General features: G+C 34.6%; 1 protein-coding gene across 1 annotated transcript in view; it reads right to left on the bottom strand.

Annotated features, from left to right (window-relative positions):
* LOC118193404 (USP6 N-terminal-like protein) overlaps positions 1-13818 on the bottom strand; it is a 148195-nt gene that overhangs the window by 79443 nt on the left and 54934 nt on the right. The window contains exons 3-5 of the mRNA XM_035364485.2: positions 9642-9795; positions 704-746; positions 415-495 (exon numbers count right to left, since the gene is read on the bottom strand). Of these exons, the coding sequence (XP_035220376.1) occupies positions 415-495; positions 704-746; positions 9642-9795 (278 nt within the window). The remainder of the gene's footprint in view (positions 1-414; positions 496-703; positions 747-9641; positions 9796-13818) is intronic.

Below are 13818 nucleotides of genomic sequence, written 5' to 3'. Positions count from 1 at the left end.
ATGGACAGAATTTTTTATTTTCTCTGCATCTTTAAGTAGCTTTATAAAAATATCAGCTTCCTAAAAGTGTTATAATATATGCACATATTTCTTACAATCTACTCACATAATGATATAAAACTAAGGGTTTTAGTATACTTCAAGAAAATAAAATACTTCATACAAGAAATAAGGACAAAAAATTTACTTTTCTTTCAACAGAACAGAATTTCAATATCACATAATTCTAAATGAAAAACTAAGCTTCATAATTTAAACAATACAAAATACGAAAATTTAGACAACAGTATAATTTAAAAATTTGCAACTACAGTTCAGACAAAGAATCTTAGGAAGTATTAAGCGTACACAAGATACAATTAGTAAAATGCAAATGATAATAAAATTTTTAACATTATAAAAGAAAAAAATTACTTTTTCTCCACCACAGTATTTGTCCCAGTTCTTCAACATTTTAAGCCACTTGTTCAGTCTTTCACTTTCCAGCTCACGTACCTTAATAGAAAATCTCTTACTAATGTTGACTACATTCACAATGTTTGCAGAAAATCCATAAAGCAATATTATAAATAAAATATTTTGCTTATCTTTTTTTCTTGTAAAATGATAAACAATATTGCTTCATTACTAATAATGCATGATTTAATCAAATGATCACATAATCTAATATATATATTTTAAAGATAGCATAATCAGAACAAACCTTCGTTTCATGAGCTGTAAGCTTCTCGGGGAGACGATGATCACTGTAAAATAGCAAATTAATTCAATTTAAAAATTTCCAAAGTGCAATAATCTCTAGAATACAATGTTAATAAGCTTTTAATAACAAAACTTTAATAAATTTCATCTTTCATATAATAATAATTTATGCTTAATTAAAATTTAATAATATAAAACTTTCTTTTCTATAAGAAATTCACAAAGTAACTGCAACAAATTCAAAAATGATTCCACTCACGCTATGATGTTATCTGTTTAATGCTATGCATAATACAGGGTGTTTATAAATCAACAGCAAGCTTTTAAAAATTAACAATAAATTGATTTATTACTTTATATGGGCAAACCTTATATCATAAGCAGGAACAACAGTCAAAGTTTTTTGTGCATTAATCACAATCCTTCAATGTGTGCACTCTTGGTCACATGACCCACATGTACATGGTAATTAAATTCTTCCCATACTCAGTATAGAATGTCGGACATTACAGCCTGAACTGCATGCTTTATTTGATCACAAACTACCTTAAGAGGCACAGGCATTGGCGATACATAAACTGGGTCTTTAAAAAACACCTAAAGAAAGAAACTGCATGGTGTTAAATATTGAGAACAGAGTGTCCAGGGAAGAAGGTTTTTGTCTGCTGTTGCAGCACGTTCAATCCAGAATGTGCAATTGGTAAAGAACATGATTAAGAAGCTCTCATGCCTTCCTGTAAAAATGGGGTGGAGCACAGTCCATTTGCAAAATGTAATCATCATAATTGGTGTTCAGCTAGGGTAACAGCCAGGTTTCCATCATGTCTAAAAATGAATCACCAACCATAATTTCTTCTTCAAAGAAAAATGGGTGGTGCACTTTCTCGCGAGACAGAAAATGTGCATAAAAGTCATGCTGCATTGAAACCACATATCTGGACACCTCAATATGGAGCACACTGAAAGCCTTTTCCTGCTGTGGTGCTATCTTCGAAATTGATGCTGCAGCTGAGCAGTAAGCATAACAGGCAAACAGCAGGTAACACATGAGAAACTTGAACAGTTGCAAATGCTTACAATGTAGGTTTCACATGGGTAAAGTAATAAAATGATTTATTACCGCATTTGACGGCACAAAGACGCACTTTTTTTCCTAAATTTGGTCTCAAAAAAGTTACCTGCATCATATACGTGAAGGACACAGGTTAACTTTCAATACTGAGTGCTATTTTTAGCCCGGATAAAGGTCTAGACACACATAACTTTTTCTACATCTACATGTGTGTGGCCTTCTAAATAAGGGTGCGTCTTATATGCCAGTGCATTTTATATGCCGTCAAATATGGTATTAATTTTTAAAATCGCCCCATTCATTTATAAACACCCTGCATAGTAAGATACTGAGCACTGCAGCTGCATTGCTGGAATGTAGCTTTTGATGCAAAATACAATTTGAAATGTTCCAAGATGAATTCTAAAAGCATGTTACTAACATATCTAAACTGACCACCAAATCAATACTTTTCTTTATCATGCATTATACATTCATGAAAGAGAACAAACACTAACTGTTTTGCATATGGACCACTTTCAGAAGTTGAAGAAATTTTCAAACAAGCTTGTCTTAGCACATTTATGGGTTCTGTAACCATAGATCTATTACTGAAATTGCATTCAACAAAGAAATTTATTAAATTACAGTGTATTTCTAGACGAATTTCTTTAAAATTTTAACTGCAACATGCATACAAATTTCTGAGAATATTTTATATAATTGCACACAAGCTCTAGAATAAAAACTTCGTAAATAATTTTGGTAACTTCAATGTACCATTAAAGCAGTTGTAGAACTTTATAAGAATAAAATTTTTCTTTTCACTGTTTCTCTTGCTATTAAAAGTGCAGCAATGTAAATTTATCAAAGATGTAACTTAAAAGGAAGAAATGATTAAACACTGCTGCAATATGCCCAGCATGGACAGCATAAAATTTTATAAGTGGATCAGTGATATGTCAGTCCATACTGTTTGATGTGATGCTAAAATTCATTGCAAATCTCTCAAATGAGGGTGCATAACTTGCTAACCATTAACTTAGCATGGACCCCACATACTTGAGTGGCGATATAGACAATGAATAAAAATTTCTCAGTAGTAATGGCAGATGACAAATATTCAACTATTTTTAGACAGGGAGTGCTTGTTGTGTACTATCTTCACATATCACCTAGAACCTCTGATGATCATATACTATCATCAGTGCATCCATGCCACCAGTGAATCTAATCTAAGTACTGTACAGGTTCCAAAACCTCATTCATAGAAGTTCCAGCAATGCACACAACACATATGCAGTTGTGAAGTTCAGTGCCAAAGTTTATGTGCAAGACCTTTTCCCCACAACATGTATAAATTTAACAATATATTGTTGAGTAAGACAAAGTAAAAGCCCTCAAAATATTCATGTCATATATTTATAAATTACACAAAAACCAGAAAATTAAACTTTTTACAGGAATGGCCAAGTTTTAGGACATGGCAGCAATTTAATCCTGTGCTTAAAAAGTAATATAAATATATATGTTACAAAAATAAAAACTAAACATAAAAAACCGATTATTTGTTGCAACGCTTTCTTAGTGCTGAATATAACAGAATACACAAGAATAAAAAAAATTACACTTATGTTGGAATAATTTGTCAACTAAACATTTCCAGAACATGCAGATGTTATACTTATTTTAAAATCTAGAAAGTTTTACAAGTATTGAGTGTTTTTTCTTTTTCTTTTCTTTTTTTTTTTTTAATTTCAAAATTTGCCCACATTGGTGAAACTTCTAAAAAGTGTGTGTACTTAACATAAATTCTGTTCAGTTTATCAAGCAAAATTATTTTCTTTAAAAGTCATTTTAAAGCAATTAACGAAACAGAAAATCTTGCAAAATCAAGTAACTATCCCATTCATCTGCCCATCAACGGCTGAGTATCTGAAGCTCCTAACTGAAAACTGACTCTGAGTTCAAGTTTCGGAAATGTGCAAAAGACAAATAAATGCAATTTTTGGTCTTCATATTTTGGGTCTTTTCCTCAAGTAATGTATATAAAAGCAAGACTGCACTACAAGATACTTTGTGAAGATATATTTTCTTCATAGATAACCCTTTTGCCTTAATTCATGTTTAGCATTTTATTTGTAACCTTAGTACACTGAGCTACATTATATACACTGGTCATCAAAATTAAAGGATAATGAGAAAAAGATGCTCTCTACGATAATGTCGCAACTAGTGTCCAATGCTGTAATTATGTTAATTAAATACAATGAACACAAAACTGCACTTCCACACATACGTTAGCAGCAGAAATATGCAAATTCAATGATTGACAATGTAGTGCACAATGGATGGATGTTGGGATTCTGGTCTGTAGTGTTGTTTAAAGTAAATGTGATTCTGAGAGTAATCAGTATACAGTAGTTATGGCTCAAAGGCATTATTTAAGTGAAAGTCAAAAGTGGCAAATGATTGGTAGAATCAAAGGAGTCCAAACACAAATTGATGTCGCCTATGATTTGTATATCCCTCAAAGTGTCATATCAAGAGTTTAGAGCCACTTTTTAAGCAATGGATCAGTTGACAGCCTCATCAAGGGCATGCATCAGCAGAACACTGTCTATTGTTGTCGACTCGAAAAAAACCTCAAAGCAACTACAAGAGACTTAATTTTAGAGCTTCAGACTACCACAAAAACTCAAATTAGCTTTTCTGCTGTATGAAGGCTTAACGAGGTTGGACTGTAAGTGAGAAAAATCAATGGTTTGCATCCCACTCACTTCAGCTTCCAAAGGGATCCATTTGAACTGGTGCCATCGTCATGTTCAATGCAGCCAAAATTAATAGGCCTGAGTATTGTTTACCGATGTGTCCAAACATAATCTGACCAGTGATTCTAGATGTGCTTTGATCTAGAGAAAGGAAGGAACTTGCAACTTGTCGTCCCTTGTCTGTGAAATATCCCGTTTCCACGCTAGCGGTTTAATGGTTTGGGATGGAGTCGTAACAAATAGCTGCACCGATATGCATACCTTTCAAGGAGGTTCTCTAACCGCTCAGAGATATGTAGATGAGGTATTGGAACCCCAGATTAAACTGTTTAGGGATGCTGTTGGCCCCCGAGCTTTTGCTAATGGATGACAATGCTCGGCCTCATCTAGCATGTGGCGTCAGAGTACTTGCAAGCAGAAAATCTCACTCGAATGGACTGGTCACCTTACTCACCCAACTCGAACGCAGACAAGCATGTGTGGGATGCCTTACAGCACCGAATTTCAGCACGCCAAATTCCTCCCCAGATGATCCAGCAGCTGAAAAGTTCACTTTCAGAAGAGTGGCATGCAATTTCACAAGACATGAACAACACTTCAGTAAAGTCTATTCAGTAAAGTCTAAGTCAGTAAAGTCTAAGTCAGTAAAGTCTAGTTCAGTAAAGTCCTATGAAATCAAGATGTGATGTAAGCATATCTCTCCAAGGTGACCATACACCACATTAAAGGAATATAATTTTCACAAGAGGTGACTTAATATTTCCATCATTTTTCAATTTCTGTAGATTTGGTTTTAATTTCAATATTTTGCGAATAATCAAATGCCAAACATTGTAATTTTTCTTAACAAATGCTTTTGTACAAATTTCTATTAATAATTTTTATTAAATATCAGTTACATTTTATTTGTCATTATCCTTTAATTTTGATGACCAGTGTATATGATATATGTACATTTACTTATTACATTCTGTATGCTTAAGAAAAAATTTTTCTAAAGCCAATATTTCACACACTCTTGAATGTTGTTTATAATTATTACATACAAATATCATTCAGTATAATCTTAGAAAATGTGTATTGTTCCTTTACTTGCATTGCTTGAGAATCCCAGTAGCTCATTTATTTATTATAAAAAAGCAAAAGAAATCCCTATCTTACTTAAAATTCATGTACTGTGAAGTCTTGCACAAAACTTTTTTCTAGAAACTAAATTAGTCTAAAAAGGGCCCACTACTTGAGACACATTTCACCCAAACTGCTCATAATTACAAGATCTTAAAAGGAAATGCAACTGTGAAAGCTTCTGTAGAAATAGTCCTCAGTTTAAATTCTGGCTACCAGTATAATTTTTTTCTCTTCTTTTTAATTCCAATGACACATTACAAGAGAACTGAACATCAAATAAAATACAGAACAAAGACAAGAAAATTTACATCATATAAACTCAGGACATTCCTCAGCACCCAGTGGTGTTCCTAAATCGAAATATGAAGAAGGACAGGGCTTTTGCAGAGATGAGGTAAATCCATATCTTTCTGCCATAAGCATCCTTAAGACTGCATAAGGGGCAGAGTCAGGAGTGACGCTGATGCATTGAAGGTGCTTCGAAGGCAGTCATGATCAGATATAAGACAAAACAATGCAACAGATTTCTTTCAAAACTATTTGGGTACTTCAAGAATATCTAAACCATGATTTATTTCTATTTCTCTCTATGGGTTCTTGGATAAAGGAATCTCTAAAGGCTTTCCTAACAAATGACTTAATACAGTCGTAGGGGGAGCCCAGGCTATTAAGTCTGAAGGACAAAAGCTCCATTTTTAGGCAAGAAATCAGCCACCTCATTACATGAGTGAATTCCACAATGGACAGGAATCCATTGCAGCACAACCTCTTTGTCATTACTTGAGAATCAGTTAAGCAAATCGAAACAGTAATTGATAATTGACGAGAAGACTCAATCTGTAAGTCAATAGCTTGAAGGGTGGCTCTGGAATCTGATAATAGGACCATCTTTAAAAAATGCCACAGCCAAGTCTACAGTTGTAGCAGAGCTCAGTGGATGGCCACAATTTCACCTCAAGAGTAGTTGAATATGGGTCAATGGATGCATATAAAGATAATAACTCACAATAAACACCTGCACCAGCATTAGTGAGATCACCCATGCTAGAACCATCAGTATACATTTGCAACCATTCTGTTTTCACGGAGTAAAAATTTGTAGTTTCATATGCCAAAGCTTTTGAGCACATTTTCATTAGTCTCGGTTTTGAACAAGGTCTTTTGATCAAGTACAAGGCGGATGGAGAAACCCTTTTTTCCAGTAGGGTTATGAGGTAATTAGAAATGCTCAACCTCAAAATTTAGGTTCAAACTTGAAATCACTTCACAAACTCCATAGAGAAAACCTTTTTGTGCCTTCAGATTCTACTCAGGCCCAAAGGAAACCTGATCCCAAAGGTTTCATTGACTGCTATTAGAAATAGAGAGATCTTAGAGCCCTATGTTCGACTTTTCAGGGCACAGTTGATCCTGGGTTTCTGTTGATTATGACAACGCTCACCCACGTAGGGGATAATTCGTTGACAATTACCTGTCCCCTTACCCTAGAGCACCTTAATCTTATACAGCATATTCGGGATGCTCTTAAGGGGGCAATTTCATTTTGCCATCCCACAGTTAACAACAGCCTTGCTGCAGGATTGGAAGCAACCGTCACAGGGACTCCTCAACTGCCTCCTGTCTAGCTTGCCATCATGCTGAGTAACCTGTTTGGCTGTGAGAAGGGACCATACACCATATTAGACTCATTTTCAGTTCAATATCACAGCATGGATTTTGGACAACCCTGCACTATAACCTATCCAAATAATTATAACAACATAAAATAACTTTTGAATGGTATCTCTCTTTCTCTGGTATAAACGTATATTCCTACCAAATTTCATTATAATCTGAAAATTAGTTTTTTTAGAAATTTGACATAATGTACAATTTTTTTTAAATTATGCACATGAGTGTAATTATAAGTTGTACAACTTATAATATCATATACATGATAATGCACTTGCAAGTGATCCATGAGCTTACTTCTTTGGTATACTGCCCAAGTATCACTTTGTGTTTCCCCTGCTGCAGACATAACCCATGTAAGACCACTACACTAAACATCAAACAGTATTGTTAACCAGCAAAAATAAACATTTGCTAAAAAAGCATCTGAGAAAATAAATAATTCTGCATTTCCAATACACATGAACAAAAATATAAATGCATTTCCCAGCCAATTTCAATGCTCAAAAGTTTTAACAAACAATATTAAGTCTGATATTATATACATAATGCTAGATACGTGAAAATAATGCAAATCAAATACTCCAAATGAGTCAACAGAATTCAGTCATGCTGTAAAGGATAAGTGAGGGGAGGGAGATACCTCAGGTAAAAAAATTCAAAGGGATGCTTAACAAAAATATAATAAATTAAATATTCACATGAAAGTAATAAAGACACTCTTTTGCAAAAAAAAAAAAATCGAAGCACAAAGAAGGACTTTTGTGATTGTGATGAAATTTGGTATGCAAAAACATCTTGATTGAACATGAAAATGATCAAAGTTTCAAGACAAACGAACTGGAATTGGGATCATAGCGCACATTTCTAGTGCACAATTCACAAAGTATAAAACCAGTAACAGACGCGGAAAATTTATCTTTTTTTTTCCCTGCCATTGTAATTCTGTAACGAAGTAACTACAGATGCCATTACAATATCGAAGACCTTACAGACAACTAAATGACTTTGAATGTAGTCGCATTGTAGGGTTGAGTGAAACTGGGTGGTCATACCGAGCAATAGGCCACCGCCTGCAGAATACAGACACTGCTGTGCAAAGATGTTGGCAGCAATGGTTGCTACAAGGAAATTGCCGACGAAATGAAGGCTCTGGAAAGCCAAGAATTACAAATGCGAGGCAAGATAGGAACAGCCCCAATGGTATCACTGTCGACTATTCAATGCACTACAGCTATGTCTATACCTTCTGTGGTACCATCCACCATCTCACGGAGCTTGTCTGAGGCAGGGTTACACTCACAGAGACCTTTAAGACATTTGCCTTTGACCCCACAACATCGGCAGAGTCGTTTGGAGTGGTGTCACAGCTGATCATCATGGCTGCCACCAGACTGGCATCATATAGTATTCCGCGATGAATCCCGCTTCACTCTTGAAGCGGGATTCACCACCATGTTGGTGTCTGGAGAGGCCCGGCCAGCGGTCCCAAACAGCCTTTCTTTTACAAAGGCATACAGCCAAATAACCCTGGTGTGATGGTGTGGGGTGCTATTTCTTATAACAGCAGATCAGCTTTAGTCATCCTCCATTCATCTTTAACAGCTCAACGATATATTGATATCATCCTGCGGCTGGTTGCATTACCCTTCATAGCACGTCATCCTGGGGCCATTTTCCAACAAGACAATGCCAGGCCACATAAAACTCACATATCTCTGGACCGTCTCCGTGCGGTTGATGCTCTTCCTTGACCAGCTAGGTCACCAGACCTTTCAGCAATCAAGCATGTCTGGGACATGATAGGCTGCCAGATTCGGGCGCCACAAAATACTGCAGATCTGGAGCAACAAGTGATGAATGCCTGGCAGAATGTGTTGCAGGATGACATTAGGGACCCTCTACCCCTCCTTGCCTTGACGAATTCAAGCATGCATTGCCGCCAGGAGCGGTTCGACCAACTTCTAATTGGAACACTCAATGTGTGATTGTGAGCCATGAACAGGTACTATGACCTTGATTTTTTAATCATTTTATTATCTGTGCATGAGGTATACATATTCAATTTCATCAAAAACAACCACTTCCTTCATGGTCAAGGCTTCATGGCAAATGTCAAATATATGTTAGCATGGCTCCACAGAAGTCATTCATATATTTAGGTGCTCCAAATTTATTAAACAATAACTTAATATTTAATGTTACTTTCTCAAGTACTGGAACTCCTGAATTAAATACCTACTTATCCTAAAAAATCCTAGAGTTTACAATAAAAATAAGCTTCATATTAAAATTTTACAGTTTTTACATCTGCTTACTGCAAAAATCCATATCTGTCAGTAACATGATAAACTTCAAATCCAGGATCTTCCCAAGGATATATATGAAAATTATCATTGCGACCTAGTTCATATTTTGCAACTATCGCCGCCCTCTCCTCCTCGGGTGCTTCATATGGTTGCCTACAATCACCTAAGAAAATAAGATCACATTTCAAAGGTGAAAAAATTAATTAAAATAACATAAGCTTTTATATCCAGGAAAATATCACAAAATTTTACAGATTATCTTTATAATACACACACTGACCTATGAATTAGAAAGCTTTGATATTTTCATTTGAATGTGTGCTATGGATGAAGTATACATTTTTTTTTTTTTTTTTTAATGATGTTGGTTATACATGGTTAGAATGCTTGTATTAAGAAAGGTGTAAGAGTGCTTTTCATGATGAATGAAGTAAAATAGGAAAAACAACAGATCTTTCACCATTAGAAAAAGTGCTTATTGTTGGCACCCATTTAGCAGAGGCCTCGATTACGAAAACGGCAAATCTCACTCGATTCTCAAAAGCAGCCATATCAAATGTTTTTAAAAGCTGGAATCAGAACCCACAGTCCTTCTCTTGAAGATGTTACTGTGGTTCGAGCACAGTTTCCCAAGATAATGATCAGCGTCATCTCCAATGAATTGTATGGCAGAACAGGGACTCTATTGTCCTTCAACCTAAACAGATCATCAATCAGGGCTCTTTCTAACAGATTTCAGTTCGAACCATGCACAGAGAATTGCAGAGCACAGCAATGCTTAGTCGGGTGCCTGTGAGAAAAGAACCTCATTTCTCTCAACATGCAAGAATTCATTTGCAGTGGTGTCGGGAAAGAAGACACTGGACATCTGAGGATTGGAAATGGGTAATGCAGTAGGATGAATCATGCTACACCTTATTTTGCACTGATGGAAGTCATCAAATTTGGCGAGAACCCCATGAAGCCATCTTACTTGCACTCTGCAAGGATCTGGTACGAGTATCATGGTATGGGGGCCTGTTCTGCTGGCGTGGAAGTTGCACCCCGGTGTTCCTCAAAAGTAAACAAACAAACAGCCATGTGATACCTAGATACAGTCAAAAGTCGTTAATCCGGACTCGTCGGGACTTCGGCGATTCCGGATTATCGATCATCAGTTTAAATCTCGTAAGATGGCATGCAGAAATTCTAAAATTAAAAATATGAAACCTTAATTTATGAAATAAAGAACAATTATAATCTAAAGGGTATCAAAATTTACAAAAAAAAAAAAAAAAAAAAAAAAAAAAGCTTAATATTTATTTGTTTACTTTATTAAACATTTCTTTCAATGTAAGTTGTTTTAAGTTGCTTCGTTTTATGTGATAACACTTTCTCTTTAATTTTATAAACAGACACAATTTCTTGTTCAGTTACAAAGTTCCGCTGTTCAAGTCCCGTTAATTGTTGTGCCGAGAATACCGACTAACTTGTCAATCGAAATTTTTTCGTTTTCACTAACCTCTCTGTACATTCGTCATGTCTTTATCCATTTTTTGCAGCAATTCCACTTTTTGTTTGATGGACATCGAAACATACTTTCGTTTTGTACGATCCTTTGGGAGCTCCAGAATCGGAAATTCTATTTGACATAATCGAAAGTTCAAATTTACTTTTATAAAATTGCGCTTACAATCTGCAAAAAATAATAAGCCGGATCCAATTCGAAGATTAAGGAACAACGCAATCATCAACATTAACTGAAATAGATAATTAGATAATTTTAGATTATACCGTCCGTTATACATAAAACGCGCACGCGAAAACGTATTCTGCGCTTGCGCACACGCATATGCGCAGTGGTAAAAGGTCTTACGCGCACGCGTAAACGCCTATGCGCATTTGTCAACGCGGCGCATGCGCAGAAAGTTTTTAGCTTTGAGGTCCGTATTATAGATCATTCCGGATTATGGGTGTCCGAATTAACGAATTTTGACTGTATAATGTCAGATCAAGAGCACACTGCAATGTTGCATTTTTATCCTGATGGTGGTGGATACTTCATGGATGATAATGCAACTATATATCATGCCAGAAGTGTTCAAAATTGGTTGACCATCAGTCTGACTTCCAACATCTTCCCTGGCCACTGCATAGCCCGGATCTTAACCCCACAGAAAATGTGTGGGATATGGTCGAAAGGCGCATTTGACAGAAATCTCCTCTTCGATCTAATTTGCAAAATCTAAAAAGATGCATAGCCAATGTATGGTATTCTCTGGACGTAAATGCACCTCAGAAGCATGTAGGCTCAATGCTCAAATGTATCAGAGCAGTTATCCGTGCAAAATGTGGTCCAATAAAATATTGATCTTCGGTTTCTAATTCATTTGCCAGTGTGTGTACAAAATTATACAAAAAAAAAAAAAAAAAAATCTTTCAAGATGCATATTATAAAAATTCTGAGGAAGAATTACAAAATTAAAGTAACACTAATATACTACTTAAAAGTTTTTCAAAAGTCATCCAAGTTACTTTAAAATCGTACATTTTTTATGATTAATAAATAGTTTTAGAACAAATTAAAAATTGAAACACTAGAAATCAAATCCCCTTTGATTATGAAAAGTTTTACAATGTAAATGGCCTCTATTTTTGGCTTTTGAGCTGCTGAATTTTCTTGGATTAATTGAAAATGATTCAAGTGATGAATTATGAAATCCCCATGATAGTCATATGACATTGAAATGCAGACAGTGCATTCCCTTTCCGGAAAAACGATTTAATTTAAAACAGAAACTGTAAGAAGCATTTGAAATAAAGGGCTTAGTTATAAATACAGCAGCTATGGATGACATTTTTGTAAATGTTCTTTTTTGCTTAAAATATTAGATTTTGAGTTATTAGCCAATACTTTTATACCCTTTCATGATAAAATATAATATCTCTTTTATAATGAAAAAATATAAGCAAGAAATATTTGAAATAAAGAACCTGATGATAAATGCAGCAGTACTAGATGAAATTTTTGCAAATATTCCTTTTTGCTCAAAATGCTAGATTTCTGGATGTTAGATGATTTTATTCTTTTACACGACCCCCCCCCACACACACACACAAAAAAATGTCAAAAATTCCCTTCGATTTTTTCTTTGTATTACAAAGTGAAAAATTTATGTACTGTAAATTTCTGTGTATAAGTCACAAATTTTCAGCTAATTTTCTACTATCGGAGATTTTTGGTCAGCTTATACAGGAGTTGACACACATTAATAAATAATTTTATCAGAGAAATGATGTTAAATGTTAGCTAATAACTGAAAAAATATTATTTATGTTTTTTCAAATGTTAACAGAAAATGAATCAAGTTTTTTAATATCGGTATGCGACTGGGAATTTTCTCCAGATTTCAAATGAATGCCATGCTCTATTAACCATCAACATCATTGTCCTCTTCCTCTAGATATTTTCAGTTCCATTAATAATATTGCTGAGATAAAGTGATAACTTTTAGTTTAAAACTAGCAAAATACACTGGAATTCAAACTCCAGACCGAGGTACCAGTGTTCAACGACTTTAATGCTGGGCCCTATGAAATTTAATAAGTAAAGCTAAAAATTCCTGTTACAGTTCAGTACAAAGTCCGTAATCGGGACTCGTCGGAACTTCGGCGATTCTGGATTAAGGGTTTTTCCGGATTGTAGATCATCAATTTAAATCTGGTAAGATGGCATACAGAAATTATACAATTAAAAATATGAAACTATAATTTATGAAATAAAAAGCAATTATGATCTAAAGGGTATCAAAATTTACAAAATAAAAAAAAAGCTTAATATTTATTTGTTTACTTTATTAAACATTTCTTTCAATGTAAGTTGTTTAAGTTGCTTCTTTTTTTGTGCTAAACGCGCATGCGTAAAGCATACAAAAAAAAGTTTGTGGCTTTGAGGTCCGGATTATAGATTATTCCGAATAATGGACGTCCAGATTACAGACTTTGTACTGTATTATCTTCAGCACACATTTCTGATATTAACATGAATTTGTATGATTTGCAGATGGTAAGCTTGAAAATTCAATAAAATATGATTTATAAAAGATTTTCCCCCTTCACTATATACTTTTTAACAAATATATTGCTCATTCTGAATTACAAATTAAATTTCATCAAAGAATGACAGAAGCATTTATTATTACTATAA

Source organism: Stegodyphus dumicola, chromosome X2 (genome assembly GCF_044657685.1).
Source record: "Stegodyphus dumicola isolate Sdum_Otavi_A_Nest chromosome X2, ASM4465768v1".
Taxonomy (NCBI): Eukaryota; Metazoa; Arthropoda; class Arachnida; order Araneae; family Eresidae; genus Stegodyphus; species Stegodyphus dumicola.
The sequence above is the reverse complement of the archived record's forward strand: the minus strand, read 5'-3'. Positions and strand labels throughout refer to the sequence as shown.